Raw genomic sequence first — 18,143 nt, 5'->3', positions numbered from 1 at the left:
CCATCGAGTCTGCACTGGCTCGTGGAAAGAGCACCCCATCAAGCCCACACCTACACCCTATCCCCATAACCCAGCAACCCCACCTAACACTAAGGGCAATTTTGGACACTAAGGGAAATTTAGCATGGCCAATCCACCTAACCTGCACATCTTTGTGAAGTGTTGGGTGCTCTGCCACACAGATGAACCAACACGGTTGTGAATGGTACAACGCAGTTTTATTTCAAACATCTATTTACATTGGTAAACTGTTTACTGAGGTTTGATCATGACCCTTGATTCTGTGGACCTATTCTTAATTCTATCTTGAAGTGGCATGGTGGATGTCTGAGCGGCCTGCAATGAGCTCTGTGCCCTGAGCCGTCTCCTGCTCGAGTGCCCAGAAAGTGTTGTGTTCCCTGTTTTGTACTGTGTATGCTCTTGCCTGTGATTGGCTGTCATGTTGTGTGTGTTGATTGGTCCGTTGATCTGTCCATCAGTATGTATGTATGTATGTGCTATGATGTGTACCTGAATATCATGACATCCCTCCTTTTTTACAAGAACATGTGCCTACGTGGTCATAAATAGAGATGTGTACTGAGTGTAGCTAAATGTGTGTGTGTGCAATATTTACAGCATGTACATGGGGCTAAACTATATACAAGGGGCGATGTCGAGTGCGACATAACAACGAGGTTGTACCATAAACAAAGAACGGTTGAACGATAAAACGAATTCCTGTAACGATAAGAACATAAACATGTTAACACAGTGGTAGTATGAGTGCAATGTACAAGCAGTCTCTTAAGTCCAGTCTAGTAGGTGGGCAACGAATTCGGGTCGACCGCCTCAAGGGTAGGTCTGGAACCACCGGCTGAGGAATGGGCCTGGCCACGGGCGACGACGGAAGGGGCATGGTGGCAGGCAGCTCCACGAAGTTGATGTCAGGAACAACAGGAGGGCGCGGTGTCGGTGTAAGGTCCCGTAGCGAGCGTGGAAGTAGGCAAAGAGCCCAGCGATTGCGCCTACGAATGGATCCATCAGGCATGCGAACCAGGAACGAGCGGGGAGCCACGCGTCAGAGAACTTCGGCAGGTGCTGATCAGCCACCTTCTGGTAGGTGGATGTGGACTTCGTCTCCAGGGGCCAGGGCGGGAAGATCAGTTGCCCGTGTGTCAAAAGCCGTCTTCTGGCGACCATGCTGCAGTTGCATTCTGTGTAGTACCGGAGCATGGTTGGTTGTGGGTGCCAGAATGGAAGGCACAGTGGCCCTGAGGGCGCGACCCATCAACAGCTGGGCTGGTGAGAGGCCAGTGACTAGTGGGGCCGAGCGATAGGCTAGCAGGGCTAGGCAGAAATCCGATCCGGCAGCAGCAGCCTTGCAGAGGAGCCGCTTGACAATGTGAACGCCCTTCTCCGCCTTTCCATTGGACTGGGGATGCAAAGGGCTGGATGTCACTTGTGTGAAACCATACGAGGCAGCAAAAGATGACCATTCCTGGCTGGTGAAACAGGGCCCATTGTCCGACATGACAGTCATCGGAATGCCATGGCAAGCGAAGGTGTCTTTGCAGGCCCTTATGACAGCGGTCGATGTCAAATCGTGCAGGCGTATGACCTCCGGATAGTTGGAAAAGTAGTCAACGATGATGACGTAGTCCCTGCCGAGCGCGTGAAAGAGGTCCACACCCACCTTCGCCCAGGGGAGCATCACTAGCTCATGGGGCAGAAGCGTTTCAGGAGGTGGTGCCGGTTGAAACCTTTGGCAGGTGGGGCAGTTGAGCACCATATTGGCAATGTCATCACTGATGTCCGGCCAGTATACCGCCTCTCGGGCCCTCCGTCTGCACTTCTCGACCCCCAAATGGCCTTCGTGTAGTTGGTCGAGGACCAGCTTGTGCATGCTGTGCGGAATCACAATCCGGTCCAGCTTTAGAAGGACACCATCAATGACGGCCAAGTCGTCTCAGACATTGTAGAATTGCCGGCACTGCCCTTTTAGCCACTCTCCCGTCATGTGGCGCATCACACGTTGTAGAAGGGGGTCAGCCGCAGTCTCTCGGCGAATACGGGCCAGACTGGAGTCGTCAGCTGACAGATTTGCCGATGTGAAAGCCACCTGCGCCTCGACCTGACAGACGAACCCCGCCGAATCTGGCGGCGTGCTCACTGCTCTAGACAGGGCATCCGCAATGATAAGGTCCTTACCCGGGGTGTAGACCAGTTGGAAGTCATACCTCCTAAGTTTAAGTAGGATGCGCTGGAGGCGAGGGGTCGTCTCGTTTAGATCCTTGTTAATGATGCTGACCAGGGGGCGGTGGTCAGTCTCAACGGTAAACCGGGGGAGACCATACACATAGTCATGGAACTTGTCTAACCCGGTTAGCAAGCCCAGGCACTCCTTTTCGATCTGCGCATAGCGCTGTTCTGTGGGGGTCATGGCCCGCGAGGCATAGGCGACCGGGGCCCATGACGCAGTGTCATCCTGCTGTAGGAGCACCGCCCCAATGCCGGACTGGCTGGCATCAGTCGAGATTTTAGTGGCACGAGATGTGTCGAAAAACGACAGCACTGGTGCTGTGGTGAGCTTAAGTTTGAGCTCCTCCCATTCCTGCTGGTGTGTGTGTAGCCACTGGAACTCCGTGGACTTCTTGACGAGGTGGCGCAGAGCTCTCGTGTGGGAGGCAAGGTTGGGAATGAACTTCCGCAGGAAATTGACCATGCCTAGAAAGCGTAGCACTGCTTTCTTGTCTGCCGGCTGCGGCATGGCTGTAATGGCGCTCACCTTGTCTGCATCCGGACGAACCCCTGACCGGGAAATGTGGCTCCCCAAGAACTTCAGCTCGGTTTGGCCGAAAGAACACTTGGCTCGGTTGAGGCGCAGGCCGTTTTCGCGTATGCGCGCAAAGACGCGCTGGAGACGATAGATATGCTCCTGTGGTGTGGTGGAGCAGATGCTGATGTCGTCCACGTAGACGCGCACCCCTTCGATGCCTTCCATCATCTGCTCCATGATCCTATGAAAGACCTCGGATGCCGAGATGATGCCAAATGGCATTCGGTTGTAGCAGAACCTGCCAAAAGGGGTGTTGAAGGTGCACAGCTTTTGGCTGGACGGATCCAGTTGGATCTGCCAAAAACCCTTCGAGGCATCCAGTTTCGTGAAGATTTTAGCCCGGGCCATTTCGCTCGTGATCTCTTCCCGTTTGGGTATGGGGTAGTGTTCCCTCATAATGTTGGTGTTGAGGTCTTTTGGATCAATGCAGATCCGGAGCTCGCCGGAGGGCTTCTTAACACACACCATGGAGCTGACCCATGGCGTGGGCTCCGTGACCCGGGACAGGACCCCTTGGTCCTGGAGATCCTGCAGCTGCTGTTTGAGGCGGTCTTTGAGTGGCGCTGGGATCCTGCGAGGTGCGTGAATGACAGGGGTGGCGTCCTGTTTGAGCCGAATTCTGTAGGTGTAGGGCAGTGTTCCCATGCCCTCGAATGCTTCCTGGTTGTGGGCGAGGAGCGATTGGAGCTGTGCACTGAACTCTGCATCCGGGAAGTCAGATGTGCCATCTGGAGAGTGAGTGGATTCGTTGCACGAGGTGGAGAGCCTTGCATGCCTGTGCGCCTAGCAGGGAGTCCGTCGATGAGCCGACTATCTGGAATGAGCGTGTGGCCATGCGTCTGTTGTGTGTCACCTGGAGCTGGCAGGATCCCATGGCCTGGATAACGTTCCCGTTGTAGTCGACCATCCTGCAACGGGACGGCTGAATTGGTGGTCTGACCTTCATGGCGTAGAAGGCTGACCATGATATGAGGTTGCCGGAGGCGCCAGTGTCCAGGCGGAACGTTATCGGTGATCGGTTGACCGTTTGGGTGGCACACCATTCATCATCCGGATTGATCGTGTTAACTTGCACCGGCTGGTGGGTCCTGGGTGGAGACATTCGGTTCCCATCAATGACCGCAATAAGGAAGGCGTCCCGGTCGTCTGTGTCACTGGTCTGGACATCGTCTGGGCACGATTCGTAATAAGGAGGCTGAATGGTCCGCACGTCCCTGCGAGGTTGTCGGAGTTGGGGAACATTGACAGGTTGAGCTGCTCGACAGCAAGCAGCGTAGTGGCCCACCTTGCCACAGCGGAGGCATTGTCGGGTGCTTGCGGGACATTGCCGCTTTAAATGTGCGGCTCCACAGTTGCTGCACGTCGTGACGTCATGGCGTTCGTTGCGCCACTGCGCATGCGCGGTTCGGTCTTGCATCGAGCGTGCCTGCGCATCACGTCCCTCAGTGTTGCCGTAGTTTTTGGCGCGCACAAGCGCGGGAGACCTCGAAAAGCACGCGAAATGTCTGCCCTCGTCCGTGCCGCGGGCCGGGAGGAACTAGATCACCTGGATCCGTTCGGCCTCGTAGGGCGCGTGCCTCGCCGATCCGGCCGCGTAGGACCCCTGCCGTGCCGATTCGGCCGCCTGAAATTGGGTATAGCGGCTAGTCGCGTTTTCGTGCAGGACACAGGCTTCGATTGCGGAGGCTAAGGTGAAGCCTTTTATTTTTAAGAGCTGCTGGCGTACGGTGCCCGAGGTGACCCCATAAACGATCTGGTCCCAAATCATGGAATCGGAGGTGGTGTCGTAACCACAGGACTGCGCGAGGATGCGGAGATGCGTAAGGAATGACTGAAAGGGCTCATCCTTACCTTGCAGGCACTGCTGGAAGAGAATGAAGCTCTCATTGACCTCGACGTTGAAGTGTTGGTCGAGCTTGAGAAGGACCGTCGTGTATTTGGTTTTATCCTCGCCTTCCGCGAACACCAGGGAACTGTAGACATGGATGGCGTGTTGACCTGCCGTGGTGAGGAGGATGGCGATCTTTCTGGTGTCCGAGGCGCTTTCCTTTTCGTTGGCTTCCAGAAAGAGCTGGAAGCGCTGTTTGAACAGCTTCCAATTAACGCCGCGGTTTCCAGCGACTTGCAGCGGCTGCGGTGTGTTGACGGTGTCCATGGCGCAGGATGGCAGATTCCGGAAGATTTTTAGGTAGGTACCAAATTCACTCCTGGTATTATGAAGTGTTAGGTGCTCTGCCACACAGATGAACCAACACGGTTGTGAATGGTATAATGCAGTTTTATTTCAAACATCTATTTACATTGGTGAACTGTTTACTGAGGTTTGATCATGACCCTTGATTCTGTGGACCTATTCCTAATTCTATCTTGTAGTGGCACTCAGCACATGGCGGATGTCTGAGTGGCCTGCAATAAGCTCTGTGCCCTGAGCCGTCTCCTGCTCGAGTGCCCAGGAAGTGTTGTGTTCCCTGTTTTGTACTGTATGCTCTTGCCTGTGATTGGCTGTCGTGTTGTGTGTGTTGATTGGTCCGTTGATCTGTCCATCAGTATGTATGTATGTATGTGCTATGCTGTGTACCTGAATATCATGACACTTTGGACTGTGGGAGGAAACCGGAGCACCCGGAGGAAACCCACGCGCACACGGGGAGAACGTGCAAACTCCGCACAGACAGTGACACAAGCCAGGAATCGAACCTGGGATGCTGGAGCTGTGAAGCAATTGTGCTAACCACTATGCTACCGTGCTGCAGTCGCACATCAGGTAATTCCAGAGCAACTTTGTCTGTATAGCATTCTACATGTTAGCCTTCCATGTGTTAACTAATAAATCATCATTTTAAGTAAGTTATCAGCAGTTCTGTATGAATCATTACAAGGACAAGACGACAGAATACAACACCAAAGTGCCGTTCAGCATCTCGGCCATTAGTGGAGTGGCCGGAGTAACAGAAGCAGTCTCCGCCATTTTCTCCACCGACGAGCTCCGAGTTGACTTACCTCTGTTTTCAGGGTTTTTTCCCCCGATTCCTGGGCATTTTCCCCATTAAACAAGTGGATTTTTAAACAAAAAATACCCCACAAAGTGGGTGAAAATGGCTAAAAGAACAGCGGGAGCCGCCTCATGCACATCTTCCCCCTGCGTAACTCCACCGGAAATCCAATTTGATTACTTTTTAATGAATTTTGAAACCAAACAAGGCCTCCTTGAATGAAATAGATAGGAAGGGAGGAGGTTGAGGTATGGAGGGCTGACTTTCCCAGAATATGTTTTAAAATCTGATGCAACTGAATTCTGTGATTCTGTGTGATTCTATGATTCTGTGAACTAAATATTAGATCTATTAGATTTAGTTATATGAAAGATAGATGCAATTTTGGCTATTCATTTATTTAACTGTGGTTAACTGGCCACATTTTTATTTATTCTTGCTAAAATGTTGCTTACTTTGGCTTGGTGTTCATTTTTCCTTATGTGCAAGTTGTTACCGTAGTTGTAGTCATACCATCTTTCCTTGGTATATGGCCACCAAACAGAGGCCAACTTTCAGCTGTTGCCTGAAGTTTGTCAGAATTTCTCCTGCTTCAGTGTCACTGAATGAACAGGGTTCCCTCTCAACATATGGGATAAACATAAAATGCCACAAAAATATTTGAATGAATTTTCTATTGTTGTGCAAAGTCAGCTCTGTTCAGTGATGTGTCTACAAACTGCAATCCTGATACCACTGCAGCATTATCGCCTCATTGTATCATGAGAAAATGGTACTACGATAATTATTTCGAAGTACAGCAGGATCATTTTAAATAGTATCCAAGTATCTTGCAGGGTAAAATGTTGGGCAACCAACATGGCAAAATCTGAACTTTCATTTTTCAGGGTAAATATTTAATTGTATAATTATTTGATCCTTGCAGAGGAGGAAAAAACACAAGAATCCACCAGCAAGTTTCAATCATTCTCGGCTGTCCTCGATGATGGAATAACCATAACTCTCAGCAAACATCCTGTAAAAGAACAGAAAAAAGGTGAAGTGAGAAGAAATTAAAGCGCAAAATGCGATTGATTAATCAGTATACCAGATCAGAGATCGCAGGAGTGAAATTGGTAAGGTGGCACATTTCATGAACAAACCTCTTCCGTGGAATTGAGATGTCAAATACCAGGGTTGACATCTTGATCTCCTAGATCTACGAGTTTGGGCTCCGCTATGAGGATGTGTCAGCAACAGGCCAGTAGCATAGGCACGGGTGGCTTTATCTTTGCATGTGTGGGCGTTACAATATTTGTCCAGTATTAATCAGTTACATCTATCAGGCAACAGGGAGAAAGAGGATTCAATAACAGAACTTGGGTTCAATGCTGCCTTCTTGATGGTACTGATCCAAGTAAGGAAGAGAAGAAAGATGTGGTGCCACCTAGCGCTACTTTGAGAGGTGCGGTGGAGCGCCAGTAAGAACCAAAGGATGAGATTAGACCCATCCCATGGAGGTGACTCCCACGACCAACGGTCTACCAGAGAAGAATTTGTCTTCGTGCACTTGTCCAAGGATGTGGTGGATCTTTTTTCCACCATATTCTGTGGGAAGATTTAATACCCCAGGACTGGGAGGACATCCCCTACCAATTACCAAGAAGCTCACCGCCATTTTCAGTTTTTTTGCTTACAAATTGTTCTAGAGATGTGTAGGGGACCTATCCAGCATCTCGCAGTCCTTGGCACATAAATATATCAAGGAGGTGACAGATAACGTATACAGTAAGGCTCATCGTTATGTGAAGTTCATGCTCAATGAAAATTGGCAGGCTGCTAGCTTTCATGGGTTTGCGGCTATCTCTGGTTTCCTCATGTACTGGATGCAATGACTGGATACATATGGCTATGAGGGTTCCAAGGCAGCAGCCCCTGATAAACAAAGAACAAAGAAAAGGGGTCCGTATCCCTCTATTCCCATCCTATTCATGTATTTGTCAAGATGCCCCTTAAACATCACTATTGTCCTTGCTTCCATCACCTCCACCAGCAGCGAGTTCCAGGCACCCACTACCCTCCGTGTAAAAAAACTTATCTCGTACATCTCTTCTAAACCATGCCCCTCGCACCTTAAACCTATGCCCCGTAGTAATTGACCCCTTTACCCTGGGAAAAAGTCTCTGACTATCCACTCTGTCTATGCCCCTCATAAATTTGTAGACCTCTATCAGGTTGCCCCTCAATCTCCTTCGTTCCAGTGAGAACAAACCAAGTTTATTCAATCTCTCCTCATAGCCAATGCCCTCCATACCAGGCAACATCCTGGTCAATCTCTTTTGCACCCTCTCTAAAGCCTCCACATCCTTCTTGTAGTGTGGCGACCAGAATTGAACACTATACTCCAAGTGTGGCCTAACTAAGGTTCTATACAGCTGCAACATGACTTGCCAATTTTTATACTCAATGCCCCGGCCAATGAAGGCAAGCATGCTGTATACCTTCTTGACTACTTTTCCACCTGTGTTGCCCCTTTCAGTGACCTGTGGACCTGTACACCAAGATCTCTCTGACTGTCAATACTCTTGAGGGTTCTACCATTCACTGTATATTCCCTACCTGTATTAGACCTTCCAAAATGCATTACCTCACATTTGTCCGGATTAAACTCCATCTGCCATCGCCGATCAAGTCTCCAAACGATCTAAATCCTGCTGTATCCTCTGACAGTCCTCATCGTTATCCGCAATTCCACCAACCTTTGTGTCGTCCGCAAACCTATCAGACCAGTTACATTTTCCTCCATATCATTTATATGTACTACGAACAGCAAAGGTCCCAGCACTGATCCCTGCGGAACACCACTAGTCACAGCCCTCCAATCAGAAAAGCACCCGTCCATTGCTACTCTCTGCCTTCATTACCACAAAAGGGTTCTACTTGATGTTCATTACCACAAAAGTTTCCACTTCCTCACCATTCAACTGTTGTGTGATCATCAGAAATACACTCCTTGGTCACTCCCAGGCGCTTCACATATTCAAAGGGCCTCTGAATGCAGGGCTGGCAGTTGGGGAAAAAGGGTATCGGCTCAAATAATGGCTCATGATACCCTTGTGTCATCCTCAGTGTAGCTGCAGAGCAGAGATACAATCTGGTGCATAGCTCCATGTGATCCATTGTCAAGCAGTCTATTGGCATCCCAGAAGATGCGGTTCTGATGTTGGACTGCTCTGCAGTACTCCCCACAGAGGATAACCCACATCATCATGCCTGCTCCAAAGAGAAGATGGGGGGTGGGGAGCATCCCTTGCCATAGGGAGACATGGAGGAGGCTCTGAACTTCCTCAGATGATAAAGCACAGGAAACTAAAAGACTGAAGAGGGAGATGAAGGTCAGCTTCCATGTGACAGTGCTATTGAAGAAACATGATGTGGAAGACATGTCCGTTCCACACTGATAGCCACAAGATTCCAAGAGGAGCATGGTGCAGGCAAGGGGAGATGACCATAATTGTCCTGTCCCTTAATGCCATGCCAGTGCACAAAAAGTCCTTTACAACCAGAAACATCGAGATCGGATTCAACATTTAGACTTGCACATTCAATCTTCATGATTCACCAGGTCCTAATCTTTGGGATGATCGGGGGAAACTCTATATCCATGCCCTCTGGTAAGTGGAAATCAGCAGAACAGCGCAAAAACTGTGTCAAAGGAATTGAACTCGTCACCAACTTGATGGGAAAGTTGAGCGGACACACATGGTTGGAGAGATTACCATGGCCACAAATCTTGTGCTTTAGCACCACCATTGAAGTAATTGAGCACTTTTCAGACCTGTTTATACTTAGTGAATTTTTCATCCATATGTTTAAACAGATAATATTGTTGGTGTAGATGTCAGCATAAGGTCGTAATTTTGCAGTTTAGCAAGCCAATCCTTGGCACACGTGCAGGCAAGGGTGACATTAACCTTTACCTCATTAGCATTTTCTGAAGAAGTCAGTTTGAGGCAGCAAGAGAGATTTGTCATTTTAGTTATCAATAATATTATGACGCTCAAAGCTGAAGTGTGTATGCATGCATGCGCTCAGTGAAGAAAAAGACTAATGCCAGGTAAAGAACTATAACTTGGGCACGTTTTAGTCCATAATGGGGATAAAGCCATGTACCTTGTGCTGTAATACAATGATGGGGAATTGATTTAATGTCTCTATTAAAACTTTATTTGGTTTATTCATGTATTTGAACTAAAACAAACCAATTGTTTTTGTCCAAGCAGAGTACTTTATAATGCATGTTACAAACGGATATAAGAACATGCATGGTCAATTGTTACAATCCCTATGTCACAATCTAGTTTTCCAGATTGTAGAGAACATGCAGTCTGCTGTGATGTTGAACAATGTAGGGTATGTGCTGTAGATCAATGAAATTTATAGTGTTCAGAACAAACAATGATATTGTGCATAGGGAACAGCATCATACACACACCCAATATTAAAAATTATTTTTATAGACAAGGAAGACCGGGTACTAGCTGATATTTTAAAAATCCCACCCATCTACATGCTTCCATCAGTTCCTGAACCCACTCCACCAGCTACTGCTAAGTCGGATAAGACTGCCAAAAACAAAAATTCTCAGTCAGGAAAGGGCAAGCAGAAGAAAGATCTTAATACACATTTGACACTTGAGGAAATAGAACAACAAAAAGAAGAACAAAAGGTACATTTTGCATTTCTTTCACTTCATGTGTTATTGATATGTTATTCCAATCAACCAAAACAAATCACTGGGAGGTTTTGCTCTGTTAAGTGATCATTAAGCTGTTTCCTTTATCATTAATATGGTCAGTTCCATCTGGTATCATTACCAATAATCAGGTCCATTCCAACAGTTTATACAGAGGATGCTCCAAATTCAAAGAATAAAGGAGGCCCAATTGGGAAGGTAAACTTAAACTTTTTGACCAGCTACAGCAGCATGGCTGGTAATAGTCAGTCCATTGCCCTTTTTTTCATAGAATTCACAGAATTTACAGTGCAGAAGGAGGCCATTCGGCCCCTCGACTCTGCACCGGCTCTTGGAAAGAGCACCCTACTTAAGCCCACACCGCAACCCTATTCCATTAACCCAGTAACGCCACCTCACCTTTTTGGACACTAAGGGCAATTTATCATGGCTAATCCACCTAACCTGCGCATCTTTGGACTGTGGAAGGAAACCGGAACACCCGGAGGAAGGCCACGCAGACACGGGGAGAATGTGCAGACTCTGCACAGACAGTGACCCAAGCCAGGAATCGAACCATGAACCCCGGAGCAGTGAAGCAACTGTGCTAACCACTGTGCTACCGTGCAGCCCTACTGTGAATGTAATCCATGCTTCCTTGTACAGGTGGAACTTGAAGAAACTGAACAAGGAGCCTCTTCAGAAGATGGTCTGGAACTTCCAGCGTTCATGTGTCTGAATGCATGTTCTCCAGATGGACTCTTAATAACATACTTCACTGAGGAGTTTATAGGTCTGACCTTCTTATGTTTTTTGAAATCTTTACACAGTAACAATACTTCCCAAAATGCCTTAAATGTTGCAGCTTCAAATGTAATGCATAGCTTTTTACAAAACACGCTTTGGGTGGGATCTACCGGTCGTGTTGCGGCCGAAAAACAGTGCGGTGCAAAGTGACCGGTAGCTGTCGGGAGATCCCACTCCCAGAATCTACCCAACATGCCACACCTCACGAGATCTAATGCGATCTCGCGAGACGCCGTGATGTGAATCCCGCCCATTGTGGACAGGATCACTTTCTGGCAAACCTGCATATTAGAGTGAAACAACTAGTTTCCTCTAATATGCGTCCAGATATCTACCCAAGTCGTGGGATCTCACTCTCTCCCTCATTTGGAGTCCTCAAGCGAGCGCCATTCACTGCTGGTCTCCCCAAACAAGGGCCAGACGGAACGGCACTTATGGAGCTTTCCCAGAGGATTGGAAGCCCCCAGCTGCATGCCCTCTGGGCAGGGTGGCACCCCAGCACTGCCAGCCTGGCACTGCCACCTGGGTGAAAGCCACCTGGGTGAACTGCCAAGGTGCCCAGGTGGCACTGCCAGCTGGCAGGGGCACTGCCAGGGTGCCAGGCTGCCATTTGTAGCGCGTCTGTGATTGGGCCGGGTTGCTCTGCAAGGGTGCGGGAGGGTGCAGGGAGGAGGGCCCGGAAACTTCCTTATAGTGAATTGGGGGTTTGAGGGTTGCATTGTGGGCTAAAGAAATTGGGACGCCATTTAAAAATGGCATCCCGATCTCTCGTTGCTCTGAGGAGTTTCATCGAGCAGAGCTCCACAGTGTAGAAAACGGCACTAAGTACGGCCTCGTCGGACAGCTCCCCGTTGACGTCCCCAATCTACCCAGATGGGCACCAGATGATGGGGTGTTTCTTGCCGTTTGAGTACCAATAAACACCCGCTAATCCCACGCACTACGGGACTCTGTCCCCATTCCAGTAGATCGCGTCCTTTAACCTCAACTTTCCAAACACAGCCAAAACTTCTTAGCAACTATGGTCGAGAAAAATAAATATTTAATCCCCCAAGTGTACAACTTTCAATGCATGGTTCTGAGAACACATAGGGCTGGATTCTCCGATTCTGAGACTAAGTGCTGACGCAGGCGTGGGAACGGTGACGTTTTACTACCGTGTAAATGACGCTAAATGCCCACCGAACCCCTGTCTGGTGGGGGGCTAGCAGGCATGCAGCGTAGAGCACACAGCTCTAGCTGCAGATACGGCCGGAGAATTGACGGGTCCATGGCCGCGCATGCGCATGGCAGCGGCCTGCAGCGGCCGCAATGTGCAACATGCTGCCGGCCGCCCGTGGACCCGGCCTGCCAAATAGTGACCCCCTTTGGCCAGGCTCGCCACCCCCTGACCCCCCCCCCCCAACCAGTGCCCCCAGCCCCCGCCAAAGCCCCCCCTGCCCGTGGATCGGCTCCCCCCCGACTGTGTCCGCAGCCACCACGCAGAATTCCCCCCCAAAAACACCACACGCAACCGACGCCATCAGAAACTCGGCCCATCGGGGGCGGAGATCGGGGGGAGGTCCTCAGGTAACATCCTGAGGCCGGCCCAATGGTGTGGCGTACTCCTAGAGTACGCCGTTTTGTAGGGGGTGGAGCATCGCAAAAGCGGCACCGCCCCTGATTTCGCCGCCAACATGGATTCTCAGACTGATCGGCAAATGCGATTTCGCCGTCAGAGACTGGAGAATCCTGCCAATAACATTTATAACCAATTTTGCTGCACAAAATTTTGGTATAGTTTTCTCAAATACCCCACTTTAGTTTCCCTGTTCTCGGGCTATAGTTGCTTTTGCATTAGTTTACTTGTACCTAAGTATTTTCACATTAAAAAATTTGGTTCATTTTCATTTTTATTTAATATTTCAAGGCATAAAAAGTGACGTTTTGACTGAGGAGAGGATATTGCTGCGTCAGAGTTATCCGACCAAAACTAAAGGCGTCCAGCCTTGTGAGGCAGCACGGAAATGGCCTGCCATGCAGGAGGCATCAAGAGTCATTACACTACAGGGAACTGTGGTGAAATACATGATGAATGGATCCACAGAGGTATTACAATATTGACTTATTCAATTGTATATTGCCTTATTCAATTTTATCAGGAAAAGGGATCAAAAGAGATTTCCCAAATTTTAATTATGCTCACTTGAGCACAGCTGAAGTTACGTTCAATAACTTATATTTATATTGCAACTTTAATGTAATAAAATTTGCCAAGGTTCTTCACAAAAGTGTTTTAAAATACAATGTGACATTCAGCTACAGGCTGATGAAAGAGCCATGCTCGAAAGCTAGTAATTCAAAACAAACCTGTTGGACTTTAACCTGGTGTTGTCAGACTACTTACACTGTTTTGAATGTATCTGCACCGGTGAAGGGTGCACTAGAATAGTGTCTTGAAAGGGTGGCATAGTGGCACTACTGCCTCACAGTGCCGAGGACCCGGGTTTGATCTCGGCCCTGGGTCACTGTCTGTGTGAAGTTTGCACATTCTCCCTGCGTCTGTGTGGGTCTCACCCCCACAACCCAAAGATGTGCAGTGTAGGTGGATTGGCCAAGCTAAATTGTCTCTTAATTGGGAAAAAAAAAAGAATTTGGTACACTAAATTTTAAAACAAATAGTTTCTTGAGGTGGTGTTGGGTGCCTTGAGCTTTCAAGTGTTGCGGATGCCCTGATCTGTTCCTCAGCTGCTGCTGTATCTGATGGAGAGACATGATTTAAATGAAACAGCTGCTCCTTCAACCAAGTCCTGATGCCTCCCCTTGGTCACAAGTTTCCAATTATGTTAAAAGCCCACACAGGTGCCACCCAGCATCATATGGCCTAGATGCAATCATCACTTTACTCTCTCTCCCTACTTCCACACGTGCCTTTCCCTCAGCGACAGACTTGCCTTCCATGGCCCACCTGATGTCCAGATCTCCTCCATTAGTGTCATGACAGTGTTGAAAGACACTCCACCTACACTCCACTTCCGGTTGATTGATAATCTCTAGCATTATGAGCATGATTCTTCTGAAAGCATAGGCATATGCAGTGTTGCTCCTCATGGCCCAATTATGTTTGTCTCTCCAAGGTACTCTAAATGTGTAGCACTATGTCGCAATACAGCACTCACCTATAATTGAGCATAGAGTTCAGATACATGTGAACTAAGTGCCTCAATGTGAATGGTGATGCTTGGTGTTGTCACATTCATGGGTCTACCACTGGACCTCACATTTCATGGGCACCTGCCATCCAGTTTCTTGCCAACAAAGTATCTCTATCATTACCACCTGCTTTGAATATTTCCACCCAAATTTACACTGTTGTTAACATGATACAGGAAGAATAAGAATGGAAGGGAAACAGAAACTACTACTAGAAAAAAGGCACTTTTTTGGGCTTGAGAACAACCCTGCAGGAACTGAACCAGTATAACTATTATCATGCTATGCTTGTGTGCAAATTATGTTTATACATTTACTGTTTTGATGGATGTTCCCAGAAAAGTATGTGTAAAAAAAAACACGTTGGTATGGAGAGAGGTGTGTAAATACATTAGAGGACAATTTCCAGTGAATAAAGTAATTACCGCTTATTGAAAGTCAGGCATTTTCTGTACTGTATTTCTCAATGCAATTTTTGCTAATTTTTTCCCAGATTCTGTTTGCTGATGGAACTGTGAGCAGAAGTCCAGATTCTGGACCTGTCTCCATTCCTCGACCACCTACAGCAGCAAGCAACCAAAGTGATCTTGGTTATCAAGAATCAAAGAATGAAAATGAACTAAAAATAGACCTCGGTGAAGAAGAAAGTAAGAAAGGTAACGAACAAAGTAGTTCACAGTTTGTGTAACATACCACAATGCAAAGTATCAGAAGCTAGATTTTCCGTTCCTTGACGCCGATTTTGCAGTTGGTGATCGGGCGGAGAATCCCTCTTTACGACGAAATTGGGGGGTGGCGTCTGTTTGACGCAGGTTTCACATGCTCCGCCCTCTCTGAAATGGCGTCATTGGGATGGCCTCAGTGCATGACCTGAAGGCCCACCCCCGAATGCTTCGCCCCCGATGAGCCGAGTTCACAACGACGCGGTTCACTCATGGTCTCAGTCATGCGGGAACCCGGCGTGGCAGCTGCGGACTGTGCCCAACGCCGCCACAGTTGGACAGGAACTGTGCTGCTGGCCGGGGGGGGGGCTTCAGTGAGGGCTGGGGGGAATGGTGGGGGTGCCCAGGGGGCGGCGAGTGGGTGTCCAGGGAGGCACTATCTGTCAGGTCGGATCCGCGCACGGCCGGGCCATGTTGTACAGCGCAACCGCTGCAGTTCGTCGCCGTGCACAAGCATGGCCACAGACACAGCCATTCTCCGGCCGTTTATTTTGTGGAGGCTGGGAGTTTTACATGGCGCAGCGGCTAGTCCCTCACCAGTCGCAGCATCAGTGAGGGGGCGCCGCCGATTTTTTTCCACGGGAAACGCCACAGGTCGTCCGCACTTAGCCTCAGAATCGGAAATCTGGCCCCAGGTTTTTAATTCACACATCTGATGCCTCATCAAATGCAACTGTGCTCCATGAGTAGTCACTATTTATAAAAAATATGTTAGCGCATAAAACTTGTCATCTCTCCTATTTATACAAATACAGAAAGTAAGCTGTTCCATAAAGATGCCTCGCAGTTCTAAAACACACATTAAGTTACTCATCAAGGATAGTAAAAAGTTTCAAAAGATAGCCCATCAGTTCAAACTTTGTTTCTTGAATTTATACCAAAGTAAATTAATGTTATTCAGAAGTAAGGGGCAGGCCAGTCGATTTCGGCGGGAGAACAGCTGGTGAGTCAGTTTCAGCGGGAGCAGTGCGGAAGTGGCTGCTGGGAGGTAAGTCTGTGCTTTAAAAGCACTTGTCTTTGCAGGGGCAGGCCAGTCGATTTCGGCGGGAGAACAGCTGGTGAGTCAGTTTCAGCGGGAGCAGTGCGGAAGTGGCTGCTGGGAGGTAAGTCTGTCCTTTAAAAGCACTGTCTTTGCAGGGGCAGGCCAGTCGATTTCGGCAGAACAGCTGGTGAGTCAGTTTCAGCGGGAGCAGTGCAGAAGTGTCTGCTGGGAGGTAAGTCTGTCCTTTAAAAGCACTTGTCTTTGCAGGGGCAGGCCAGTCGATTTCGGCGGGAGTGGAGCTGGCTGGTTAGTCAATTTCAGCAGGAGCTGAGAATTTAAAAAAAAAAAATTAGTGTTTTAGGCAGGAACAGGAAGTCGACCCACGGACGTCTGGGAAGACCCTCACCAATAAATTCTGGTGGAGAGGAAACCCGAGACACTGCACGTGTAGTGTCTCCCACCCGCCCTCCTCCTCTAACCTAATAATAAAACCCATTGGTCTGAGGTAAGTACCATATTTTATTATATTATATTATTATTTTTTATAAAAAATTTAATTTAGTTGTTAGCCAGATCTTGGTAGAAAGTTAGAGGAATGGCAGGGAAGGGAGTGCAATGTTCCTCCTGCAGGATGCTTGAGGTGAGGGATGCAGTTAGTGTCCCTGCTGATTTTACCTGCAGGAAGTGCTGCCATCTCCAGCTCCTCCAAGACCGAGTTAGGGAACTGGAGCTGGAGTTGGAAGAACTTCGGATCATTCGGGAGGCAGAAGGGGTCATAGATAGCAGCTTCAGGGAATTAGTTACACCAAAGATTGGAGATAGGTGGGTAACTGTAAGAGGGACTGGGAAAAAGCAGTCAGTGCAGGGATCCCCTGCAGTCGTTCCCCTGAGAAACAAGTATACCGCTTTGGATACTTGTGGGGGGGGGGGACTTACCAGGGGTAAGCCATGGGGTACGGGCCTCTGGCACGGAGTCTGTCCCTGTTGCTCAGAAGGGAAGGGGGGAGAGGAGCAGAGCATTAGTAATTGGGGACTCTATAGTCAGGGGCACAGATAGGAGATTTTGTGGGAGCGCGAGAGACTCACGTTTGGTATGTTGCCTCCCAGGTGCAAGGGTACTTGATGTCTCGGATCGTGTTTTCCGGGTCCTTAGGGGGAGGGGGAGCAGCCCCAAGTCGTGGTCCACATTGGCACTAACGACATAGGTAGGAAAGGGGACAAGGATGTCAGGCAGGCTTTCAGGGAGCTAGGATGGAAGCTCAGAACTAGAACAAACAGAGTTGTTATCTCTGGGTTGTTGCCCGTGCCACGTGATAGTGAGATGAGGAATAGGGAGAGAGAGCATTTAAACACGTGGCTACAGGGATGGTGCAGGCGGGAGGGATTCAGATTTCTGGATAACTGGGGCTCTTTCTGGGGAAGGTGGGACCTCTACAGACAGGATGGTTTACATCTGAACCTGAGGGGCACAAATATCCTGGGGGGGAGATTTGTTAGTGCTCTTTGGGGGGGGTTTAAACTAATGCAGCAGGGGCATGGGAACCTGGATTGTAGTTTTAGGGTAAGGGAGAATGAGAGTAGAGAGGTCAGGAGCACAGATTTGACGTCGCAGTAGGGGGCCAGTGTTCAGGTAGGTGGTTTGAAGTGTGTCTACTTCAATGCCAGGAGTATACGAAACAAGGTAGGGGAACTGGCAGCATGGGTTGGTAACTGGGACTTCAATGTTGTGGCCATTTCGGAGACATGGATAGAGCAGGGACAGGAATGGATGTTGCAGGTTCCGGGGTTTAGGTGTTTTAGTAAGCTCAGAGAAGGAGGCAAAAGAGGGGGAGGTGTGGCGCTGCTAGTCAAGAGCAGTATTACGGTGGCGGAGAGGATGCTAGATGGGGACTCTTCTTCCGAGGTAGTATGGGCT

General features: G+C 48.8%; 1 protein-coding gene across 1 annotated transcript in view; it reads left to right on the top strand.

Annotated features, from left to right (window-relative positions):
• The window catches only part of spag17 (sperm associated antigen 17), a 382,475-nt gene that overhangs the window by 185,095 nt on the left and 179,237 nt on the right, over positions 1-18,143 (top strand). The window contains exons 26-30 of the mRNA XM_072513741.1: positions 6,737-6,847; positions 10,311-10,519; positions 11,192-11,318; positions 13,242-13,420; positions 15,018-15,180. Coding sequence (XP_072369842.1) covers positions 6,737-6,847; positions 10,311-10,519; positions 11,192-11,318; positions 13,242-13,420; positions 15,018-15,180 — 789 coding nt within the window. The remainder of the gene's footprint in view (positions 1-6,736; positions 6,848-10,310; positions 10,520-11,191; positions 11,319-13,241; positions 13,421-15,017; positions 15,181-18,143) is intronic.

The sequence above is a fragment of the Scyliorhinus torazame genome, chromosome 8, assembly GCF_047496885.1.
Source record: "Scyliorhinus torazame isolate Kashiwa2021f chromosome 8, sScyTor2.1, whole genome shotgun sequence".
Lineage (NCBI taxonomy): Eukaryota > Metazoa > Chordata > Chondrichthyes > Carcharhiniformes > Scyliorhinidae > Scyliorhinus > Scyliorhinus torazame.
This window is presented reverse-complemented; position numbering and strand designations above follow the sequence as displayed.